The sequence below is a fragment of the Bombyx mori genome, chromosome 21 (assembly GCF_030269925.1).
Source record: "Bombyx mori chromosome 21, ASM3026992v2".
Classification (NCBI taxonomy): domain Eukaryota; kingdom Metazoa; phylum Arthropoda; class Insecta; order Lepidoptera; family Bombycidae; genus Bombyx; species Bombyx mori.
In genome coordinates, this window is record NC_085127.1 from 6,584,182 (window position 1) to 6,609,654 (window position 25,473).

Here is a 25,473-nt window from a genome sequence, read left to right on the forward strand (position 1 = left end):
GCCCTCAAGTCTCATAAGGAGAAGATATTCACGTTTTGATATCTGTGGGGTCCAATAACCGCTTAAAGTATAGCATATACGATCTGAGCCTATCTGAGCTTTTAAGTGAACAAATCAACCAGGAAAAGCACAACCATATCGACGGTTAAAAGGCTATTTAATTTAAGCCAAATTTTTTAAACTTTTTAGGAGACCCATTTAAAGGTTAAAGTTTGTAAAAAAATCATGAAAGGAAAGCTTTTTCAGCTATTTGTATGGTGTAAACATGGCGGAGCAGTATGGCTTCCGAGAGGGCCGCTCAACAGTAGACGCGATCCTTCGTGTGCGGGCCCTCTCGGAGGAGGCCGTCTCCAGGGGTGGGGTGGCTTTGGCGGTGTCGCTCGACATCGCCAATGCGTTTAACATCCTGCCCTGGTCCGTGATAGGGAGGGCGCTGGAACGACATGGAGTGCCTCCCTACCTCCGCCGGCTGGTGGGTTCCTACTTGGAGGACAGATCGGTCACGTGTACCGGACACGGTGGGATCCTGCACCGGTTCCCGGTCGTGCGCGGTGTTCCACAGGGGTCGGTGCTCGGCCCTCTTTTGTGGAATATCGGGTATGACTGGGTGCTAAGGGGTGCCCTCCTCCCGGGCCTGAGCGTAATCTGTTACGCGGACGACACGTTAGTCGTGGCCCGGGGGGGGAGTTTTGCTGAGTCTGCCCGTCTTGCTACCGCTGGGGTGGCGCATGTCGTCGGCAAAATCAGGAGATTGGGCCTCGACGTGGCGCCCAGTAAATCCGAGGCCATGTGGTTCCACAGGCCCCGGAGAGTGCCACCTGTCGATGCCCATATCGTGGTTGGAGGCGTCCGTATTGGGGTCGGGGTGCAGTTGAAGTACCTCGGCCTCATCCTGGACAGTCGTTGGACCTTCCGTGCTCACTTTCAGCACCTGGTCCCTCGTTTGTTGGGGGTGGCCGGCGCGTTAAGCCGGCTTCTGCCCAACGTCGGGGGGCCTGACCAGGTGACGCGCCGTCTCTATACGGGGGTGGTGCGATCAATGGCCCTATACGGGGCACCTGTGTGGGGCCAGTCCCTGGCCGCGGGGGTGGCGAAGCTGCTGCAACGGCCGCAACGCACCATCGCGGTCAGGGTCATCCGTGGTTATCGCACCATCTCCTTTGAGGCGGCGTGTGTACTGGCTGGGACGCCGCCTTGGATTCTGGAAGCGGAGGCGCTCGCTGCTGACTATCAGTGGCGGGCTGACCTTCGTGCCCGGGGCGTGGCGCGTCCCAGCCCCTGTGTGGTCAGAGCGCGGAGGGCCCAATCTCGGCGGTCCGTGCTGGAGTCATGGTCCAGACGGCTGGCTGATCCTTCGGCCGGTCGTAGGACCGTCGAGGCGATTCGCCCGGTCCTTGTGGATTGGGTGAATCGTGACAGAGGACGCCTCACTTTCCGGCTCACGCAGGTGCTCACTGGGCATGGTTGCTTCGGTGAGTTCCTGCACCGGATCGGAACCGAGCCGACGGCAGAGTGCCACCATTGTGGTTGCGACTTGGACACGGCGGAGCACACGCTCGTTGCCTGCCCCGCATGGGAGGGGTGGCGCCGTGTCCTCGTCGCAAAAACAGGAAACGACTTGTCGTTGCCGAGTGTCGTGGCATCGATGCTCGGCGACGACGAGTCGTGGAAGGCGATGCTCGACTTCTGCGAGTGCACCATCTCGCAGAAGGAGGCGGCGGGGCGCGTGAGAGACGCACAATCCCGCCGCCGTCGAGCGGGGGCCAGGGAGGCGGATCTCGCCCAAACCCTGGCCCTCTAAGTGTTTCGGGTCCCCCTCACATGTCGGTCTGGGGACCGGCGAGGGGGGCCTAAGAAGACGACGTGCAAGCTGCTCTGCACGCGTTTTACGCAAGAGCATCCGGGTGATGGAAGGCCGGCTATCCTCGACTCACGCTGGTTCTGGTCCAGCGGGGTATTCCGTAGGATAGCTCACTCTAACCGGCGCCATCTAGGCGGGCTTCGGATAGCCTGCCGACCGAGAGGGCTGGTGGTCGTGGCGCCGACGACCGCCGGTCCGGCGTCCCGAGGGGGAGGGTGATGTTAGAGATGTGCTCCGCACTAAACGCTTCACTTTCCCCCCTCTGCCTCTTCATGAGTTCTGTCTCATGCGAGGTTTGGACGTTGGTTGTTGAGCGACAGGAGGTTTTAGTCAGTTCGACTCTGACATGCCCCGCCCTCCATCCCCAGTGGAGGGCGGAAGTCCGGCGATTTCCTCCTGACAAAAAAAAGGTGTAAACATAATTGAAGCTCGATCAAAAACATCGAATTCTTAATTCTAATCTATACTAATATATAAATCTACAGTGGTTTTTACGGATGTTCCGTTATAACTACTGAACCATGCATCCGATTGACTTGAAACTTGGTATCCATGTAGAAAATACATGTAGTTAATGGATAGGCTAATATTTATATGAGTGTTGAACTCCCTAATAGTAATGACAATAAATAATTAATGTTAATTTTAAATGCCCAGCGAAGCGGGCGAGTACGGCTAGTATCAAATAAAACGGACCTTCACAAAGATAAATGTCGCGTACTAAGCGAAATGTCGCTTAAACCAAATAGTCTTTCATCCCTCAATATATTTTACGTTATTCATAATTGCTAGTAACAAATAATATTATCTCGAACCGGAAACCGCGACAGTTTGAGAATACCTATACGTACCAACGCAATAATTAATTATTGTCTCAAATAACATCAATCATCCTACCTAAACCCAATTACCCGCACACTAATTAATGTTTTAGAATTTAGACATCAAAGTTTAAATCAGAGAGAATTGTTTGTCCAATCAAGCTCGTATATGAAACATGTAAATAAACCAGTAATATATCATCATTCTCCTGCCCTTCTTCCAGTCATATGGGGTCGGCGTAGCATATTTTCTCCTTCCATATTCCTCTATCATATACCATTTCTTCGCTCACTCCCCTCTTACGCATATCGTCTTTCACGCAAATAAATATACCAATAATACATATACGGTCAAAAGCGTTTACTGCGACATCGTTTAGAACAACATGCCGGTTATAATAACCTAGAACAAAGGTCCCGGCTGAATGCTATATGACCGCCTTATTAAAAACATTGCTCAATACAACATTGCTAATAACGACATACCTCATAAAACGACCACATTTAACTAATATTTCGGAGAATTAGATCTGTTAGAACGACCGGCTAAGTTGTATTGTAAAAAATTTGAATAGGTATCCACATTTGTCTTCAATGGCTATTAAAATCAGGAAAGAAAACAATAGGATTTAGTTTAGTCTAGGGTCTTTTCTAATTCTTAGAAACAAAACACGTGCATGCGGTAGTGTCAAAGCCCGCTTCTTCATATTTCTTTAGTTTATTTATTACTTATCTATACACAAGACGTACCAAAGTTTTGTGGAGTTATTCGTTAAACCTTCAAAATGTCGCAAAGAAAAAGAAAACAAATTAATATTGAAGAAAAATCGCGTATTATGTAAATATATTTTTCCAATATTTCCCTATCGATTTGTTTGTACATTTGTCGTCAATGGCTATTAAAATCAGGAAAGAAAACAATAGGATTTAGTTTAGTGTAGGGTATTTTCTAATTCAAAGCCCGCTTCTTCATATCTCTTCAATTAGTTTGTTACTTATCTATACACAAAACGCACCAAAACTTTGTGGAGTTATTCGTGAAACTTTCAAAATGTCGCAAAGAAAAAGAAAACAAATTAATATTGAAGAAAACTCGCGTATTATATCCAAGCTAGAGAGGGGAATTTCAAACAAAGACTTACCAAAGGAATATGGTGTATCACATTCGACAATTTCAACCATTTGGAAAGAGCGATGACGATACGTTAATTAAAATCCAACGTGAATTACAAAATATCTATGCACAACAGAAGTGTTCCAAACAGACCAAAATCACAGATTTTATGCTCACAGAAAAATAATTTGCATTGTACTTATGTGTAATAAACAAAATGTACATAGTTGATTAAATATATTTTTCCAATAATTCTCTATCGATTGTACTTGCACGATACACATTAAACATCACCGGTTGTTACGACTATCGGTTTTTACGACTGAATATGAGCAGTCCTTTCGATGTCGTTATAACAGATTTTGACTCTATTATGTATATTAATATAAGAATTAACTATCGTAACAGAAATATATGTGTGCTTTTATGATTGACGGGCAGACAATTTCGCCACTTTTAAGTCAATAAGTGATAAGTGGAGCCTATGGATATCATAATATGAGTAAGGGTCTGCAGTGACAAACAAAAGTATTACCTGCCTGCAGGATTCGAACACTGGCATAGTCAGATCGCTCGATAGGAATACACTAGGCGTCTTATCTTTTAGGCCACGATGATTTCAATTCACGATGCTTCAACGTTTATGTGACAGTGAAATAATTTAAGATTTAAATGCGTTACGTAAGAGTTCAGTGGTAATGTTTTATTAGATTGGAGTTCCCTTGCGGTTTAACTCACATTAAATATTCAATTCAGAATGCAGACACATTGCAAGTAGCCGGGTAACTGAAATGTCTCTGCTACTGTCTGGTCCGCAACCCACCTTGAGGCGTCGAGTTGAAGTCTCAATAAGCAACTAGACTCGAATAACAAAGCAATCTGAAGATTGGTTATAAATAATATTATATATGTCGTGGATAACGACTTTTAGTAATATTAAGACGGTGGTTTTGATTATAATTTTAAATGATGAAATGTTGTTTTGATAAATATCACAAAATGAAGGGTAGACTCCGTAACGCCACAGTATAAAATGGCAGTACGTGGACAGAGTCGTGGCATTCCGTGTCAGACAGTCATTCCGTCCGTCTCAGTCAGTGAGTCTCTGACAGTCAGTCAATCAGTCAGTCGGTCTGTCGGTATGGACAACGAAACTGTCGGTTTATCCTGTCATTGTGAAAGTTGTGTGTGTTGAGTTTCAATAATATTATTCAAAAGGTTTTATTGACTTTTTATAAACTGAGTTCAATCGAATACGAGTGATGACGGAAACTACCGCTCAGCCATCCCTGACGTGTGACAACATATGTATGAACTTGGTGAAAGATATTTGGTTGTTTGGCAACCACAAGATAGTAAAGTATTCTAAGGACACAACAGTTGACTGTGGAAAGTTTGTTTGTTTGCGTTCACAGTTCACTGAAAGTATAGTTTTTATTGGTTACACATTGAGATCAGTAATACCAAGTTTTTACCTACAACCGAGGTATCTGTAATATCGTCTGTGACCACGAAAACTCTAAAGTATTCGAAACATTTTAAATAATATAATGATAATTAAAAAACGCGAGATAAAACCGTAAAATTAGTTTTAATTATGTCTTTAACTCATAAAAACCGAAGAAAATACTAAAGTTCCTTACTTTTTACACAATTAATTAGTATCTAAATTGAAGCTTCTTAAGTATAATATTCTTCCAAGATTATTTACATTCAAAATTACGCGAGTGGACCATTAAACAAAATGCAAAGCATTTAAGAAACTTAAGTAATATTTTTCGGTAATGAATCTTATTTATGGGAATTATAATGAGCCCTGGCAACCCTATTTTACGGGTAAAAAAAATACGATTTTATTCAGTTCGTGACAGAGCTTACGGAAACAGCAGTAAAGCCTCGAATTATGATTCCGGCCTCAAAGAAGGCATTAAAATATTCACGCAGGCTTACGGCCTTTGATCAGAATACCAGACTAAAGCTATTCCATACGCGTTTGTGCAATCATCGTCCCGAGGGAAATGTCGACACTCAATAGCCTAAGGTTTCAACGAAAAGAAACTAACATTAAAATATTTTCTACGTACATAATGTTTGGATATATCTATATAAGTATATATAAAAATGAATTGCTGTTCGTTAGTCTCGCTAAAACTCGAGAACGGCTGGACCGATTTGGCTAATTTTGGTCTTGAATTATTCGTGGAAGTCCAGGGAAGGTTTAAAAGGTGAGAAAATATAAAAAAGCTCGGTATTATATAAAAAAAACAATATTGTTTTTCCTTAGATGTGTCCCCTTGATGTGTCTTTTATTTATCGATTGAGGCACTACGAAATCTGCCGGGTCAGCTATTTTATTAATAAATAAAAGATCAACAAATAATTTATGAAGTCAAGGAATCATAAATTTTATGTCGTCATAGGACACGAGACCTAATTAATTTATTAGTAAAAACATCAGAAACGTTTGGTACGTACGTTTGGTACGTAGCACAAGTAATTGTCTTTTAACTGCGTAACATTTTCATGAAATATTATCTCGCGAAGGCGTTATTATTTTACGACGCAGAGTCGAAATATAAAAAGACATAAAACACGCTTAATTGCTTCTGATGGCGCGTCTGGGATCGAAGACGGGAACGGATAAAATCGAGAGCAAACTCGGAGGGTTTCGTGTGAAAAAAAAAATAGCGCCCGGTCAAGATAATCGTGGCGCTCGGCAGTAAAATTTTACACTCCGGATAAAACCGCTTCTCTGCAATCAGTGAGGATTGTGCTAGGATCTGAGCCTCGTCGCGTTAAATGCTCGCTCTAGACAGCGGAAAAATAAAAAAACATTTCGACCTGTCAGAATTACACCAGGGAGTCTAGATACATGATTTGAGTAACGCTTTTTTCGACAAATACTGACACTGATAAAAATAATTTATCATTGTTTTCGCTGACCTAAATTTGGTTTCGAAATTTTATACAAAAACTAAAGCTGAAGCTAAAGCGTGATTTATTCTAGGTTTCTTTTTTAGTTTCATTATCATTGTGCCGTATACAATAGAACAACATTCAAATATCGACAAATGGCACTTTAGTAGTCCGTGACAACGAAAACTGCAAATTATGAAAACATTGTAATGAAAATAAGAAAATGAAGTTAAATTTGTTTACTTTCAAACACGCTTACAGGGATTGTAAGGGATTTTAACAAGCAATAAATACACTAGTCATTTATTTCAGTGGAACATTGTTTTGCACTTTGACACACTTGCGCGACCCTCGTTCTGATCAAAAACCCATTTCGTTCGCAAGATCTTATAATAAATTCTCGAAGGTTCTATGAAAATTCCACGCATACAGGAGGAAACCACGCGTGAACGCAAAGATACAGCTCCGTTGGCCTCTATTGAAATAGTTGAAAGACCTTTACAATGTATCCATGTTTACGTGCTAAATATAGACAACATCTGTTAAGAACTGAAAATAATATTAATATTTGTGTAGGATTAAAATGAAGATAGAGATCTTTTTTGTCCTTTATTATACACAGAATTATTAATACATAGAGCATACTGGTATTCAAAATGAGGAAGTTTAAGAGAATGCATAGATATTTGATACTCTTTACATTTACTGAAAGGAGTTTGATGAATTTTCGCAATATAATAAATAGCTTATACATTAAAATATTATATAATAGGATCACCTATCCTACAATCAATGTACGATGGGTATGATACAAGTACTTTCAAGTAATTGAAGTTTTTCTAATACTTATTAAAATAAATATGATTAAATATAAAAACATCGTAGGCTTAATTCAAATATTTTGCAATAAGTCACCGAGTTATTAGCCTATAGTCTTCCTCAATAAATGGGCTATCTAACACTGAGAGAATTTTTCAAATCAGACCAGTAGTTCGTGAGATTAGCGCGTTCAAACAAACAAACTCTTCAGCTTTATAATATTAGTATAGATTATATTAATGTACTTCTGTGTTACTAGTTTGTTATTTGCCACAAAGTATTCGTCGAGTATTAACAGCAGAAGGAAGCCCGGTGGTGAAAAACATAAAGCTCTTTCAAAAACAAACATAACTTTTTGATACAATGAGTCCCGCTCTCCTACTACACGTTCCAATTCAATGCAACGCTTTGTAGGTTGTGGTTTTTCAATGTGTTTATCAAACAAATATAAAGTTTCACCTGACATAGTTTTGGAACGAAGTTCCTTATGGGACGATGCGGAGGGATACCCTGACCGGGAAAAAGCGTCCGTAACGTAAGATTTTTATTAATAATGCACACAGTGTACGACTTAACTTTGTAATGACGTGCAAAAAATAACATATTTTTATCATGCATTGACCATGATCTCAAAGCGTTCGTTTGCGCAATACCCTAACTCTTATGCAAACAACCGTGAATGAAGTGTACCACAATAAGTTCGCACGTTACCGAATGACCGTGGGTTGTTGCGAAACCTCCAGTTTTATTTTCTTTATACCTCGAATAGAACTTAAAATTAATATTTTTATAATACGCCACCACACCTCTTTTTTTTATTTATACCGCTCTGAGATTAACGTTTATGACTTCAATAGAATAAAGTACCTAATCCAAATAATTCTATCAAAATAAAGACGTTTATATTGGACTGTGGAATATTCGTCTAAATAAAATAAGAAACTTGAAAATAATTGAATTGAATTTCTGAATAAAGGTTTTAATTAAAACGGTACTGTCATTTACTTTTTCATCAATTTTTCTTTTAATTCAAGACTTTTTTGCTATTCATTTATTCCTCACTATTTAATTTAATCTATCGATATTGAATATCGTTCACAAGACTGTTAATCGTTAATACTCGCAGAAAGTTACTAGTATAACAGAGACTATTAGTTTCAGATCGGCATCAGCACTATAAATATAGGGTCGATCCCTTCCGCAGCAATAGCTTTTTGGATTCGATTCAACCAACTAAGCGGGCTTTTCGTCATTTCCTAATATGAAACTCGCTACACTGGAATAATTGCACGCTATTAAGTTCGTGGAATTTAATGGTCTCCTCACAAACAAGACTTCCTTTTCATATTGATAAATCTGTATATCAAACGAAATCTTTATTCTCTTTTTATCCACCTTATCCCACACTAGGTGGAATTTTTCTCTTCCATTCTCTTCTATCAGCCGTCATCTCAACACTCTCTTTCTCGCTCATATCGTCATTCACACACTCCATCCATGTCTTCTTTGGTCGACCTCTTCCCCCTCTACCTTGCACTACCATTTTCACACATGTCCTAGTCACATGCATCTTCTCTCTACGCATCACATGTCCATACCACGCTAACGAAATAAAAAAGATTTTATTTCAAAAGTATAATTATCTTCGCTTAGGTACTTATGTTGCTGAGCGTATTTGTTTAATTTTAACACAACTTTAATATATAATTACAATTAAGGTGACAACAACTGAGCGAACACATCAAAAGCAGAAATTTTTCATTTATCATGTCAATGGTCCTTCAACAAAATTTTGCTTAGGTAAAGAATGTTATGTCATCACTGTGCTGTGGATAATAAAGCATCAAAATTTCATTGGCTCCTTGGTTGGTTTCATATTATATTTAATTTTAGATATCTAAATGATTATTTAGCCAAGAACAGAACAATTCAACTACACAATACATACGGAAATTTGCGAAAAGTAGACGGGACCATAGGTTTCTCGATTCCATTATATGTTATACCACTATATACGAGTGTTATACTGGGTTCAATTATTAAAGTTTAACAAATAAAACCTTACTTGTTTATGACCACAAAAATAACGTATTTGTAATGTAACAAACTGTAAAATAAATAAAATATAAGTATGATTACACATGGATTCAATTAATTAAACAACTTTTATAAAAATTACTAATGCCAATATCAGATCATTCCTGTTATGTCGGATCCAGTGTTGCGACTTATGATTATTAGCTGATCCAAAAACTTTGTGATTTTTTTCTAAGAAATCATATCCCTTTCTTTGGACTGGGAGACCTCCAATCTCCTACGAGGCTCCCATGCCTAGAGGAACGAGCGCGTATGCGGCTCTCGATAGCGAAATACGGTAAAAATTGGGCCGAAAATAGTAGATATATGTTTCAAAGTATACTTGTAGCTATCAGGTGAATTCTATGCCTTAAGATAAGCCTCACTCTTAGGCGTTAACGGGCTTAGATAACTTTTATAAACCAGGAGTGCCGTAGGCTCTTTCAGTTTATGGATGCCCATAAACAAATAGAAAGTAAAATGGTAGAACGGTACTATACATTAATTGTAGGGCATATCTTTTTTTTTATTGTCTTTGTAGGCAGACGAGCATATGGTCCACCTGATGGTAAGTAGTCGCTGGGACAGAGCCAAGCCGCTGCCTACCATTAAGTACTCTCCGCAAGCCTCGTTTGAAGAAGGACATGTCATAGCGCTCGGAAAATACCGTGGAGGGGAGTTCATTCCAAAGCCGGGTGGTACGTGGCAAAAAATACCTCTGGAAATGCACTGTGGATGACCGCTGTGGCTCCAGGTAGTATGGATGAATCCTACTCTGGTGGCGGGCGATGCGATGGTAAAAACGAGATGGCGGTATCATCTCGAATAATTCCTCAGAGCATTCCCCATGGAACATACGGTATAAAACACAGAGAGAACCGAAGTCCCTCCGTAGACCCAGAGGTTCCAAGCGATCCGTGAGAGCGGGACTATCGACCATCCGAACAGCCCGTTTCTGTATGGAGTCAAATAGAAGTAGCTGGTATTTGGGAGCCCCGGCCTAGAGGTGAGAGCAGTACTCCATGCGAGGCCGAACCTGCGCTTTATAAAGCGTAAGTCTCTGCCCAAGCGTGAAGTACCGCTTCGCTCTGTTGTGGACTTCCAGCATTTTAGAGGCCAATATGGTTTTACCTTCCAAATGACTCCGAAATTTGGACATTGCTCGAAATATCGACCCCCAAAATCCCTATACTCGCAGAAAGCTGCAGGGATACTCCTTGAAATTTCGGCGCCATGACAAAAGGATCCTTCTTCGCAGTGAAGACCCGGAACCAGACTGCGTGAGTATCGCAACCTATACGATTAAGATGTTGACCTAATATCTCAAAACGTATCTTCACATTCTGATGTCAATAGGATTCGGTAACTATGCACCGCCAGATAAACTGTGCGATTGTGCATCCATTTATCGCAATTGAACAATTTCAACTTTTTGCGTTCATTTTAATACCCAATATAGTTGAAGTGTAAAAATATCTAAAACTATTGATAAACGATCACCAACTTATAAGCTGCATTAAGTGGAATAGACTTGAAGACTAACGACCGAAGTTTGTCTATCGTGTCTTCGAAAGGGTCACCCTTTGATCTTATATAATATTAAGTAGAGAGTTCTTCAAGAAACTCGAGTTTCAACTTTATGGAAACGCGATGTAGTATCGAAAAAAAAAATCAAGTCAAGTGGAATTGAAGTCTTAGATTAGCGCGATTAGGTTTGTATTCGAAAATCTAAGTGCGCGATTATGATATTGAACGTTGTAGATATGAAAAACAGCGTGCTCAGATTTGTTGCTAGTTAAAAAACTAAAATCCAGCTATTTTAGAGAAACAACAATGAAACAAAGAGACATAGAAAATGAATAGATTTTAAGTTCAATTTCTCTATCGTGATACATGATTTGTGTAATAAATATTGACATTAAATTAACTTTGCAAAAGAATAGATAAATTTCTGAAATTTTAATTCTGAAATTTCTGTTACGGACACCGAAACATAATTAAAATAATTAGATACCAAATAGCCGACCAGATGTTTTAAGTTATTATTATAGAATCAATACAAGGGTATTGGTTGGATTGGATATAAGTACGTTATAGTCGTGTACTAAAATAAAAGTGTAGGTAGATATGAATTAAATGAGTAGAGTTTCCTTAGCGCCCATTATTTCGTGAGCAATGCCACAATGTAGTAAAGTGAAGCTTAGTGCAAGCTGAAATTATAGTGTTATTTAGCGAAAAATTATTTAAAATGCAATGTACTTCAATCTTATTTTTTTCGTATCTCAAAATTAGTGCTGATTTTCGACTGCTATTGAAAACTCTTGAGTCATGTAGCTGTACCCATCTAAAGCAATAAATAGTTATCGTAACTAAAACCTTATTATTATTCTTCATACAATATTTATCACGTTTTCTTTTTTTTATAATTAAGAAAATATTAATATTAATATTAAAATATATAACATGTTGTCAACTGCACAGGCTAAATGTTTTATGATTTTTTGGTACCAACATTAAATATCTTGTTAAACTTGTTTAACGCGCATTCACTCAGAGATATTTGAAGGTCATCTAGCCTAACGTCGACAATTAATTGGAGAATCAAAAACAAGTTGACCACGAAATTAAAACGAAACTTTAAAAGACTACGCATATATTTGAAAGTAAAATCTAAATCGTATTTCGTCTGGTTTTTTTTTATAAATTTTATACGATGTACAAATAAAGGGCGAAATTTTTCGAAAGCTTTAAATTCAGTCATCTTATAGTGTTTTTTTAATTAAATAATTTAAGTAGGACGAATAAATAATAGGGGTTAAAGTATGAAATTGCCGTTCTATTGTAATAGGTACTTCGAACTGACATAGAAACATAGTTTGAGATTTTTGAGTGAAACTTTTTTCAAATGGTACCTATGAGGTTCTTCTTTTAAAAAATGTGCAACATTCGATTACCTATTAACTTTCAGTTGGTTTTTTTATTCAGCTTAGACAAGAAAGATGGATATTTCGAAAATTCGAGTGATTTTTGAATACGAGTTCCGACGCGGAGCGAACGGTGCAGAAACAGCTCGCGATATCAATGTTGCGTTTGGAGAGGGGACTACTAATGAACGCACCGTGCGATTTTGGTTTAAACGCTTTCGTGATGGAAATTGTGCTTTGAAGAACGAACCACGTGGAAGACCGCTCACACATGTGAATAACATTGAATTGAAAGAGATGGCGGAAGGTGGTCCGAGCCAAACCACCCAGGCATTAGCGGCATGGTTTAACGTTACCTTACCTACAATATTGACTCATTTGCGTCAAATCAATAAAATAAAAAAAGAGGCAAAATGGGTGCCTCATGATTTGAGTGAACTGCAGAAAGAAACGCGCGTTGAAACTTTTTTTTTATTGCCCTTGTAGGCAGACGAGCATACGGCCCACCTGATGGTGAGTGGTTACCGTCGCCCATGGACTTCACCAATGCCAGGGGTAGAGCCAAGCCGCTGCCTACCGTTTAATACTCTCCACAAGCCTCGCTTGAAGAAGGACATGTCATAGCGCTCGGGAAACACCGTGGAGGGGAGCTCATTCCATAGCCGGATGCTACGTGGCAAAAAAGACCTCTGAAAACGCACTGTTGACGCAAGTTTGACCGCAGTGGCTCCAGGTAGTATGGATGAACTCTACTCCGGTGGCGGGCGGTGCAATGGTAAAAACGAGATGCCGGTATCATCTCGAACAATTCCTCAGAGCACTCCCCATGGAACATACGGTACAAAATACCGAAGTCCCTCCGCAGACCCAGAGGCTCCAAACGATCCATGAGAATGGGACTATCGACAATCCGAACGGCCCTCCTCTGTATGGAGTCAAATGGAAGAAGCTGGTATTTGGGAGCCCCGGCCCAGAGATGGGAGCAGTACTCCACGCGAGGCCGGACTTGTGCTTTATAAAACAAAAGCCTTTGTCCAGGCGTGAAGTACCGCTTCGCTCTGTTGAGGACTCCCAGCATTTTGGACGCCAACTTGGCTTTGCCTTCCAGATGACTCCGAAACTGGACATCGCTCGAAATGTCGACCCAAAGTATCCCAATACTCTCGGAAGGTTGCAGGGATACTCCTTGGAATTGCGGCGCCATGACAAAGGGGTCCTTCTTCGCAGTGAACGCGCAAACTTGTGTCTTTAACTCTCTGGGGAGACTCGCCCCAGAGAGTTCTCCACTTCAGACACAAGTTTTGATCGTCTCTCTTGCACCACGCTCCGAGAGAGACTCTGATGGCCGATATATCGCACATCCCCCGTGCTGTCATCTGTATAGCAATGCATGCCATCAATAGACAGCATGTCATTGATATACAGAATGAAAAGCGTGGGGGAGAGCACCGAACCTTGTGGAACGCCAGCGTTAATGGTCATGGTATCAGAACAGTCACCGTCTACAACGACCGTGATGTTCCTCCTATCCAAAAAGCTAGCGATCCACTTGCAGAGACCCTCGGGGATTCCGTAAGATGGTAGCTTCGACAGAAGTGCCCTATGCCAGACCCTGTCGAAGGCCTTCGCGATATCAAGGCTCACAGCAAGAGCCTCGCCCTTGCTTTCCAAGGCAATGTGAGTAAGCTATACAAGAAGATCGCCAGCTGAGCGACCGTGACGGAAACCGTACTGTCGGTCACTGATCAGCTGGCGATCTTCAAGATACTTCAGGAGTTGTATATTTATTATTCGCTCCATCACCTTGGAAAGCAAGGAAGTTATACTGCGGCCTAACGCGAGCTATAGAGCTCGATGGGTCTGACCGGTCACCCTTCTTGGGGATAGGGTGGACGTGGGCAGTCTTCCATGAAGACGGAACCCTGTTAGCGCAAAAACTTGAGTTGAAACTTGAGTTGCCTTGTTTAATCGATACAGAAATGAAGGAATATTGAACCGAGTTGTGAACGTAAGCGAAAAATGCAATGGCTGACCCCAGGTCAAGCGCCGCAACAGTGTCCTAAAGCAAAGATTACCAATAAAAGGGTAATGGTAACTGTTTGGTGGTCTCAGCATGGTGTTATTCACTATAGCTTTCTCCGATCTGGTCAAGTAATAACGGCAGATATCTACTGTACCGAACTCCGATCAATGATAGCAAAACTTGCAGTGAAACAGCCCCGACTCATGAATCGATCTTCACTATTATTGCTCCATAATAACGCGAGACCTCATACAGCATGAGAAACCGTTTTAACTCTACAGGAACTGCAATTAAAAACCATTCGTCAACCTCCGTATTCGCCAGATCTTGCTCCAACGGACTACCATATTTTTCGTAATTTGGACAATTTTCTACGTGATAAAAAGTTTACTTACCAGGGGGCAGTACACAATTACAAGGGGCTTTCACACAGTTTGCAGTATCTAGATCACCAGAGTTCTATCGCAAGAAATAAATGACCTTCATGTTAGATGGCAGCAAAGTATGGATAATAATGGTAGATATTTTGATTAAATAAATATAATTAAATGGAAAAAAAAACCGAATTTCAAATTTTCAGTACAAATCGGCAAGTTCATACTTTAACCCCTAATATTATAAAACTATTAGATTTATTATATCTTATACCCCTGAATCAACCACCGGTATAGTTACACTCTGGTCTGTGTATATTAGCACTGTCTTTAACTAGTAAGTGTCACTACAAGTAAGTGTCGATTGGCAATCACCTTAAGCTGGTATAATACTCAGAGCTGCCCCATAATCCGGTAAGACCCTTAGTCGCCTTTTACCAAACCAACGGGAGAAAGAGATGTGGTGGTGTTATTGTTTTATTTTTTACATTTATTCACTATTACGAAAGGCTTATATAAAGTCACAGTTGTGTTCTACATCGATTTCTTACAGTATAATAGTCGTGAATATATTGAATACAAGTACATCAAAAGCAAAATTTACCCCGAAAGCGCAGCGTCAGATAACAAACGCATGTACCAGCCATCCTGTTTCACCTACAACACCTATTAATAAACTAAGCCTATACTCTAGATCAGTGTTTCTCAAACTTTTTGGTCACGATACAGTTTTAACGATGTCCAAATTTGTCAGCTCACAAAGAAAAAATAGTTGGATTTAAATAACGATTCCGGAGAAAATAATAAGTACATATTCTTTTAAATTATATTATTTAATATGTTAACATATTCACGAAAAAGTAGAAGTACTTTTAAAACTACTCGGAAAAAAAAAAAAATTTGTACTATAATCATTTCTAAAATTTGACGCCAATTCCCCAGCAGACCATTTGAGTACCACTATTACAGATGAGAAGAAAAAAGTATCATATTCCCTTCTGATCAAAAACTAAGCATATTTTTTTATTTTAAAAAATCATTAATTTTGAAATACACTGATGGTAGGTTGCCCTGTGAGTCTGCATGGGTAGGTACCACCACCCTGCCTAATTCTGCTCTCAAGAAGTAATGCATTTCGGTTTGAAGGGTGAGGTAGCCCTTGTACCATAAAAGTGAGATACAGAACTCATTTCTCAAGTTGGGTGGCGTCATTCACATTAGTGATATCTGATAAGCTCCGGTAACCACCTAACAACTGGGGGGCCGTGAGCTCTCCCACCCACCTAAGCAAAAAAACTACACTCACCAGACTATGCAAAGAATTGCCTATCTCACATTGTCTAAAAAAAATATCCCATTATGTTAAAAGTACATTAATATATGTCATCCTAACGGGAGTAGGTTTTTTGTGGTCTCAAAGGATTATCCGGCCCTCATAATTTTCCCGGAACGGAAGATAAAAATGCGATTTCTAATCAAACGAATTGGGGTTTATTGAACACAAAGGCCGGTTGACGATGTAACAACAACTGATTGATTCAATAATAATAAAAAAACAAACGAAATTAGAAATTGATGTACATTATTTATTTATTGCACAAACATGTGTACGAATTCACTGTCTACTAAATGTAAAGTGGTAACCAGAGCTCATAGATATGATTGACATCGTGAATAGCTCCATTTACTTTGACAGTGTAAGTCAATCCTAAATCTCAGTTGGTAGGCAGCGACTTGGCTGTGCCCCTGGCATTGCTGACGTCCATGAGTGACGGTAACCACTTACCATCTACTTACCATCATCCATCAGGTGATCCATATGCTCGTCTGCATACAAAGGCAAGAAAATAATGTGTGGTATATTAGCTATCATACCTTTAAAGCCAGAACCCGGATAATGGTACTTATCCATGGAAGTTCACAAGACGCCCTATCGTAATTATTGTCTTGAATAATTTCAATAATGACCTTAAATAAAACGTCATTAAATACAATATCATTATTAAAATCATTCAACACAACATAAGTACTGCACGCTTAAAAAATTCATAAACCTGCCCTCGTATAAGTTGTTTTGTACCTGTACTTAAGAACAATACACAGAGGACAGGTTCAAAGTTTTGTAAGCCTCAAAACGAATATTAAAAATCTTGACTTTTAATTTATGTTTAAGTTAAATTTATAAAACATTTCGTTAATTAGTACTACAAAGTTATGTTATGAACTTACCAAAAACTTTAAGCACGAAACAATCCGTAAACACGTCACCACAAACACTGCAACTTAATAAAAACTAAGCGAAAGAAATCAAAACTGAAACTTGTATTTTTACACACAGTCACAGAAACACGTATTTTAACGTATGCATTAACAACCAAATTAAAATCGGGCACTTAACTGGGAATTTTTATTTCAATTCGATCGAACGAGTTAGAGAATTCGAAATACAATCGAGAATTCGTTCGTAGGCTAGGCAAGCTTCGAACAGACTGAAACCGGCGGCCGGCGGACTAAAACGCGCATGTGCACAGAACCACTTATAATTTGATATCTCACATCACCGCCCTTGTGACATTCCGTGGTAAAACCTACTCGTAAATTATTCAATTTTATTTACTTATTCGTGCGCTTCTGTGGGATATTACAACACGGGTCGTAGATTTTTTTTTTGTGGCCAACCGAAACTCGAATTAGTCTCGCCGTTTCTATTAGGATCATTGTAGTGTGTACGTGAATTGTTTTCCTGAGTTTGTGTCCTTAAATTAATACGCACATCTTCGAAGATTCATGTTTTTAGATGTTGATAAGCATTTGATTAAACAAGTATGTTCCGCTAAGCTGCGTTTTCAATTTCATTCAAAAGCTATTATCCAAATGTATTGAAGTAAGTGCGAGCGCAGTGAGATAGTCGCTCAGTAAGCCGACTACAAATAAAACGGTGGAACGGTGCAATCGTTTTTGGCAATGTTCCCGAGATCCTAGCTTCATTCCAGTCCGATTCAGCCGATATAACCCGGCACGCCATAAAAACCAAAACCAACATACATTTTTGTCGGGGATCATTTGCTTTGGTACTACCGAAATAAACCTCAAATTTCACACCATCTTTGTAATGACCTCCAGCTGATATTGCATGAGACGTAAGTTAGGGATCTTTTGGAATTTGCCAACGAACCTCCATAGATAGCAGACATACTGAGAATAAGCACCTCAGAGGTCGTGCAACGATTTTTATTGAAGTTAAATCTTTTGTCGTGCCAAACGAAATGGCATTGAATTTAAACATTAGATGTCGATAAATCACGACTTTTCCGGTTCTCCTAATGTCTTTGGATTTAACTTAAAATTTTCTATTTAAATTTAAGCAGCTTCTACTGTTTTTATTTTTTACATTAATGTACCCAATGATATTGGTTATTATATAATCCATACGTACAATTAAAACAGGCAGTACATAGAAGAAAGTAACAGAAAATTTTAACTTAAATGGAGTAGTAGAACAACAATCACCGAATCGGGTCTTCAAGATATTGAATCCACGAAAACGTCAATATATATTTAATGACTAAGATGTCTGAACTTGACAACAGAATGTTATTCTTTTATCGGTTCCTGAAGAGTAAGTCAAAACATATTTTATGGTACGTCAAACTGTATAAACACAGTTTCTTTTTATAATCTCGTACTTATTTTATTTCATAGTTTTCAAGGTTTATTATCCTCAGATTTCGTGATCAAGAAAACTGTAAAATCCGTGGCCTCGGTTATTGTAAAATAAATAACTAATAGCGAAATTAAGCCATAAAACTGTTTTAATTCTCTTTTTATTAGTTATGAATATGTAAAAAGATAATTATACCCCACCTATCCTATGTTTTAGGAGCCCGTAGATACCATCATCCTGAACGTCAGTGCCAATCATGGAATGTACGGTCTAAGAGTCAACATTGTCATTAAATACGCTGTTCCCCTTCAAACCGAGTCATGAGCATAATATCTTAATGGTGGAAATTTCCAGAATTTTGATACTTTTTTGGGAAGGATAGTTAGCTGGTGGTAGGATGTCTTGTGAGTGCGCACGGGTAGATAAAATTATATTTCTACCGTGAAGCAGTAATGTGTTTCGGTTTGAGGAATGGGGCAACAGTTGAAACTATTCTGAGACCTTAGAACACATATTTCAATTTGGGTGGCAGCATTTACGTTGTAGATGTCTATGGGCTCCGGTAACCACTTAACACCAGGTGGGCGGTAAGCTTTTCCACCCATCAATGCAAAAAGTTTCAGACGTTGCAGTGGAAGAGATTTAAACCCCGTATTCCGATGATTTGAGTTTACAATTCCATCATGACAGACAACACAGTTCGTATGCTAAGTAAGATCTATACATGAATAGAACCAAATACAGTCATGTCAAATATCCTACATGTTTGCCATTTTTATTTTATGATACCTCACATACGATTACAACATTTGTGTCTCGTTGAACAATTTTTTCTCCTGATCTGGATGCGACAGCTATTTTTCTTATTTATCTATACATTGATCTTAAAAGATTCATAAGAAAATAAAGTGAGGATTATTTATTTACTGTCGACTAGTTTTCCGTCCACAGCTTCGTTCGTCTGCGTGGAAAATATTTTGTATCGCTTGGGGGAGAGCTGGGCTAAAGGTAGATTAAAAGTTCGAACTATTCATAAAGCGAATTTCGTCATAAACAGTGACAGTGACAGTGGCTTAAGCAGATAGGATTTCTTTTGTATTAATAACTAGCCGTAACCAGTCCGCTTTGCTGGCCGATTCTTGATTAGACTTTAATTCGATTGCTACCAAAGAATAGAAAATCGCCGGCTAGGCCAATCTGAAGATTCCCTGAAAATTTCATCGAAGTCGCTAAACTGTTTCAGAATCCATATGTACTATTAGGGCTTATACATACACAGGACTAGGCGCTGCTACGGACTTTTTTTAGATCTTTTAAATGGGAACAATTCTGTACATTATTTTAGCGAAACTTTAACCTTTTCTGCAGCGCACGCAGCGGAAGCTCTCAAAACGGGAAAAAACTCCGATTTTGAAACATTATTTATTGGTGCTCCGCTTGCACTAATCTTAGCGTGATGTTATATAGCCGATAGCCTTCCTCGATAAATGGGCTATCTAACACTGAAAGAATTCTTCAAATCGGACCAGTAGTTCCTGAGATTAGCGTGTTCAAGCAAACAAACTCTTCAGCTTTATAATATTAGTATAGATTTATTTAATAAAATAAATTTAATACTCTACTCGAACTTAATCTGTCTGTCAGAAAAAAAACTACATAAAAAATCGTTCCATAGTTCCGGAGACGTGCGCAAACAAACCGACAGGAAGACATAAAGCAATTCAGAAAATCCATGTTTTATGTCCTACTTACTACTCTTCTTAATTACCTCCATTTTCTTTTATTGTTTATCTTCAACGTACAGACACACCGGATTCTACTGTATATTGACATTAAGGGGCGGTTTGACTGTAAACTTATAAACCATAAATAAGTCTGAAAGTCAAGCCAGTGACGGACGCTCAGACAAAATTACAAAATTAAAAGTGGAAGGTCGTTGTGTTATGGACATGCTACGAGATGAGGAGATATTCATGTTTATTTATTTATTTATTGCTTAGATGGGTGGACGAGCTCACAGCCCACGTGGTGTTAAGTGGTTACTGGTGCCCATAGACATCTACAACGTAAATTATCATCTCTTAATTTATCTATACTCTTACTATCTCTTATTATCTATTTGTATAAAGGATAATGTATGTGTGTTCACCTTACCTAGTTACTTATGAAAATGCATTTGGTTGCAGGCGAAGCCGCGGGTGAAGCTAGTGCTAAAACAAAGAAAATGCTTGACAGTTAAATTAATTTCTGTAATTGTCAGCGTTTAATGAAATCGCTCTAAATACGTATTCAATTGTACTTAATAAGATTGATAATAACATAATTAAATAGATTACAGAGATCGATTTTAAGCAGTGTGAAACCTTTTTCTTTTTTTCTTTTTTTTTATAACTTAGGTGAGTGGACGAGCTCACAGCCCACCTGGTGTTAAGTGGTTACTGAAGCCCATAGACATTCACAACGTAAATGCGCCACCCACCTTGAGATACAAGTTCTAAGGTCTCAAGTATAGTTACAACGGCTGCCTCACCCTTCAAACCGAAACGCATTACTGCTTCACGGCAGAAATAGGCAGGGTGGTGGTACCCACCCGTGCGGACTCACAAGAGGTCCTACCACCAGTAAAAAAACAGTAAAATCCTTTACATATTATTATTTTATTTTGAGTGTTTTGTTTTTAAGAAAAGCCTTTGTGATTTAAGGAATAAGGACACCTGGTTCACTCAAAGTTTAAATCCCGCAGGCAGGTATTATGACGTCGACCGCGAAGGAATAAATAAAATCCAATAAAAAAAACAAAAATTTTTTTGGCTATTTCTTATCCTATACAAATAATACACGATTCTCAAAACTCAAGATGGGTGGGAGGGGTTATGTTATGATGTCTATATGCTCCAGTAACCACTTAATACCAGTCGAGAGGAGCTCATTCACCCGTCTACGCAGTAACAAAAAGATATATACATATATTTTTTTACATGAACTCCGTCATATCCAATTAACTTGAAGCCAGAGTTTCATTACAACGTAAATACAGCTGTTCACCTTTGACATGAGGTCGAAGAACGTTTTATTTGCTTAATTAACTTAACACAAACATAACTTTAACATTTACTATCGGTAGGACGTCTTGTGAATCCGCACTGGTAGGTACCACCGCCCTGCCTATTTGTGCCGTGAAGAAGTAATGCATTTCGGTTGATGCATGAGGCAGCCATGTGCTGTAAAAACTGAGACCTTAGAACTCATGTCTCGAGGTGAGTAACGGTATTTATGTTGTAGATGTCTGTGGGCTCCAGTAACCCCTTAACAGCAGATGGGCCGTGAGCTTCGTCGATCGAACTTAGCAATAAAAATAATAACTTATATTTTACAATCGCAACATAACTTTGAACTTATAATAAAAAATATCCGGTTCAAGTTGCTTCGTAAATAATATGCATAGAAACACGATAAATGGCGGTCGAGAAAAACATAATATATACTTCGGGTGGTCCACAAACAGAGTACCTATACAAAATATAAAGAACTGCAATGCGTTAGTGGAAACGGGTCACACCTCACTCACGTTATTGGAATAAATAAATAAATAAAAACTACGCTTCTTCACTACATAGTATAAAACAAAGTCGCTTTCTCTGTCCCTATATCTGTCTGTCCCTATGTATGCTTAAATCTTTAAATGTACGCAACTGATTTTGATGCGGTTTATTTTAATAGATAGAGTGATTAAAGAGGAAGGTTTATATGTATAATAACATCCATTAAATAGTGGAGAAATCAATAATAGATTAGAGTTTCCAAAGCGAAGCGAAGGCGGGTCGCTAGTTAATAATATACGGAATTCTTCGTCCTGTTAAGAAAATACACACCTGCTTTCAAACAACCTAGGTTCGTAATTATCTGAATATGTCATTTTGTCGTCTTACAATGGGATCATCGGACGTGGATTTCTCGAAACACTTCTCCTTGCAAGTGGCTTCGTTAAAGTTCTTTAGAATGTGGCTTTTCACACCTCATTCCGCGCGACCGTACCATTTTTGGTGCGCCGTCCTGACGAAGACGTTACTCGGCATTTCAGTCTTCTGTATACCAACATGCGCACAAATCATATATCTGATCCGACTGGTAATTTCTGGGGGAGCGGAGATTCAGGAAATTGCCGGAATGTAAGTGACGTTCGCGAAAAATGATTTCTTTTATCGCTCAGCGAATCTCGTTTACGGATACAACGGAATGGGTTTTACACGTTGTACGCGATTTTATTTTGTACTTAACGACGCTTATCGCTGTCGCTATTGATATATTCGTGGCACTTGAAATGTTTTCCGCATTCAATGTAACAATACGAACAGATTAGTCTTCAATTTGATTGGTATTTACTATTGCGTATTTATCGTCACATCCGTTGTTGTTCCACATTTAATTCCGACTTTTCCGAGGCGACTCTTTGAACGATAATTAAAATTTGAAAAAAAAAACAATATTCTAAATTATACATCAGTTTTTTTTTTATTATTGAAGCCTAGTGCTCCTTAAATCGAAGACAAACGTTAGTTATGTAATTCACAAGGGTAGGTAAATATAAGCGTAGGGTTAAATCCCTGAAGAACTCTTTCGCTAGATGATATTTTGAACAATAGTCACAAAGGTAACAATGTGTTATTAGTCAGTCCATTAGTACTATTATTTTACTATACACTTTATGAGTAGGATAGTCTTTTTTAGAGAATACTTGTTGGTCATAGGACGTATTGTGAACTCATAATAGTGGGTGCCATTATTTTATCGCGAAGCAGATATTTCGGTTTGATTTGTGATGGTGTGACTATATTTGTAAGTGAGCAAAACTTGGATTTTGGCCTCATGTTTCAAGATCAGCGGTATTCATGATATAACTTAACACCAGATGATCCGCAAGTTTATTCACTCATTAACACAATAGAAAATAATAGAAATCGTAATCAAAATACTTCTTAAAGTGATCCGATCTAGAAATTTAAGTACAGTGGATATTATCCGTTTATCAGCCCCTGATCCGATCTCAAATTACAAGTTAATAATATGATCCATTTGAACCCAGTAACATCGAATTTGATCATTGTATCGTTTACTTTTTGAGAAAGAGAAACGACTCAATTACTTTTCTGGGTTAAGCTCAATTATTTATGAAAATCGTTTGTACATTAATGAGATCATGAACCTTAGGATACGACAGCTTTTCGGTGATCATGTCTGTTCTTATTTTGTTTGTGTCCCGAAATCAGGACGCGGTCTGCGACATGTTAAATGCCAATGAACTTTGAGAGTAAATTTGCAAACGAGATGCGTTATTCCGTAGTAAGTAAATTATAAATGCTATTTTCGGTTTTCGCAAGACAAAGACACTATTGAAACTTTTTTTCGGTTTAATTTTGCAATTTTTTATTCTTAATGTATTGCTTTCGATATTTCGAATGTTTGACAGTGTTTGTGATTTCAGTCGTACGTATGAAAGTAGTTTTTATTATGTATTACATTACAAAAAATTAGAAAACATTTTTATTTATTGACTTATTCAGCAGGGTTTTTTTATTCGTAAAAAATTGCATCTTTTCCTTTCAGAATGAACTTAATGTTAACGGAATTATTGGGTTCGTGTAAACTGCTTGATTTGTATGTACGTCGTGACTCATTTCATAAGCTCCTAGATCAGCTTCTTAGCACTGAGTTCGTGCGCTATAAGAAGACTCACAGTGCGATTCTGGCAAAAGCGGTTAAACTTTCGAGGTGTCTGTACTGTGGTCTACTACTGAGCATTTCCTGCGATGTTATCGGTGAGAACATTCTCAATTTGAATGTTAGATGATACTTGTTTAATTTATTTTCTACCATAGTCACTTCTTAGTTATTTTTTAATGTAACTTTTGTGTGATTGTACCTAGTTTAAAGTGATTATCGGACCGTTATCAAACAGAGATAACGCAACTTGAATGTCGTATGAATAAACCCTCAATTGTGTTATAAAATGGCTGTCTCCTTCCATTTGGAATGCATTCTTGCTTCGAGGTAAAAATAGCCATAACCCTAGTCACTGTAGTCGTTGAACGCGTCGATTATGATGAAGAGTTTGATGAGCGAAGTAACCCATAGACACAGCCCACTGAATTTCTCGCCAGATCTTCTCAGTGAGTCGCGATACCGATCCGATGGTAGATTCTGCGACGCACTGCTCTTGTTGGGGCTAATGTTAGCAAATTCTCTCAGGTTGAGCCTGTGAGCTTACCTACCCATCCGGGCGTAGCGGGAATAGCGAATAGGTAAGGAAAAAAGGCAGAAAAGCGGTACCTACCCATGCAGGCTCACATATACTCTCCATAAGTGAATTTAGTGTATTTCATACACAACGAAAATTACAAGAATGTGTTTCCTGGAATCTTCTTTTTCTCGCCCTTATCCCACTATTGGGATGGTAGGGTTGGCGCTATATGTACTATTTTTCAATTCACCCCTATCATACATACTATGTCATCGCTGCACTCACACTCTTCAGTCCATCCAAATATTTTTAAGATGCCATCTCCTTAGATTATTGTCTACTGTCGCGTTACGTACCATGTAATGTTGGCTGAATTCAATAGTTTCAATTCAGACCACAAATTTAGTAGTTACAATAGATAAACCACTCAAAATAATTTCTTATTTCATATAAACATGAGTAAATATGTTTTTTTTTTATAGTACACGTGATATTGGTACCGGGTCTACGTAAGTTTGATACGCTTCCTTTGAAGATGGACTTCATATTCTTTGATACGAACGACAGGAGCTATTTCACGTACATATATATATTTCAAGTGAGTACAACAAATCTGTGACTGTCTAGTTTTTTTCCAAAAAAA

At 38.7% G+C, this 25,473-nt stretch overlaps 2 protein-coding genes across 5 annotated transcripts in view; one reads left to right on the forward strand and one right to left on the reverse strand.

The window, feature by feature from the left end:
• LOC101740017 (hemicentin-2) overlaps positions 1-18,135 on the reverse strand; it is a 128,511-nt gene extending 110,376 nt beyond the window's left edge. Inside the window, exon 1 of one of the 2 annotated variants that reach the window (XM_038018495.2) lies at positions 17,158-18,135. The gene's annotated coding sequence lies outside the window, so the exon portion shown is untranslated. The remainder of the gene's footprint in view (positions 1-17,157) is intronic. The other variant, XM_038018496.2, reaches the window with a different exon arrangement.
• LOC101740152 (putative odorant receptor 19b) overlaps positions 1-25,473 on the forward strand; it is a 52,818-nt gene that overhangs the window by 9,674 nt on the left and 17,671 nt on the right. Inside the window, exons 1-3 of one of the 3 annotated variants that reach the window (XM_062674698.1) lie at positions 4,854-5,104; positions 24,197-24,408; positions 25,313-25,428. In XM_062674698.1, the coding sequence (XP_062530682.1) occupies positions 24,198-24,408; positions 25,313-25,428 (327 nt within the window). In that variant the 5' untranslated portion in view covers positions 4,854-5,104; position 24,197. Of the gene's footprint in view, positions 1-4,853; positions 5,105-23,867; positions 24,409-25,312; positions 25,429-25,473 lie in introns of those variants that run through there. The other 2 variants (XM_012693319.4, XM_062674699.1) reach the window with 2 other exon arrangements.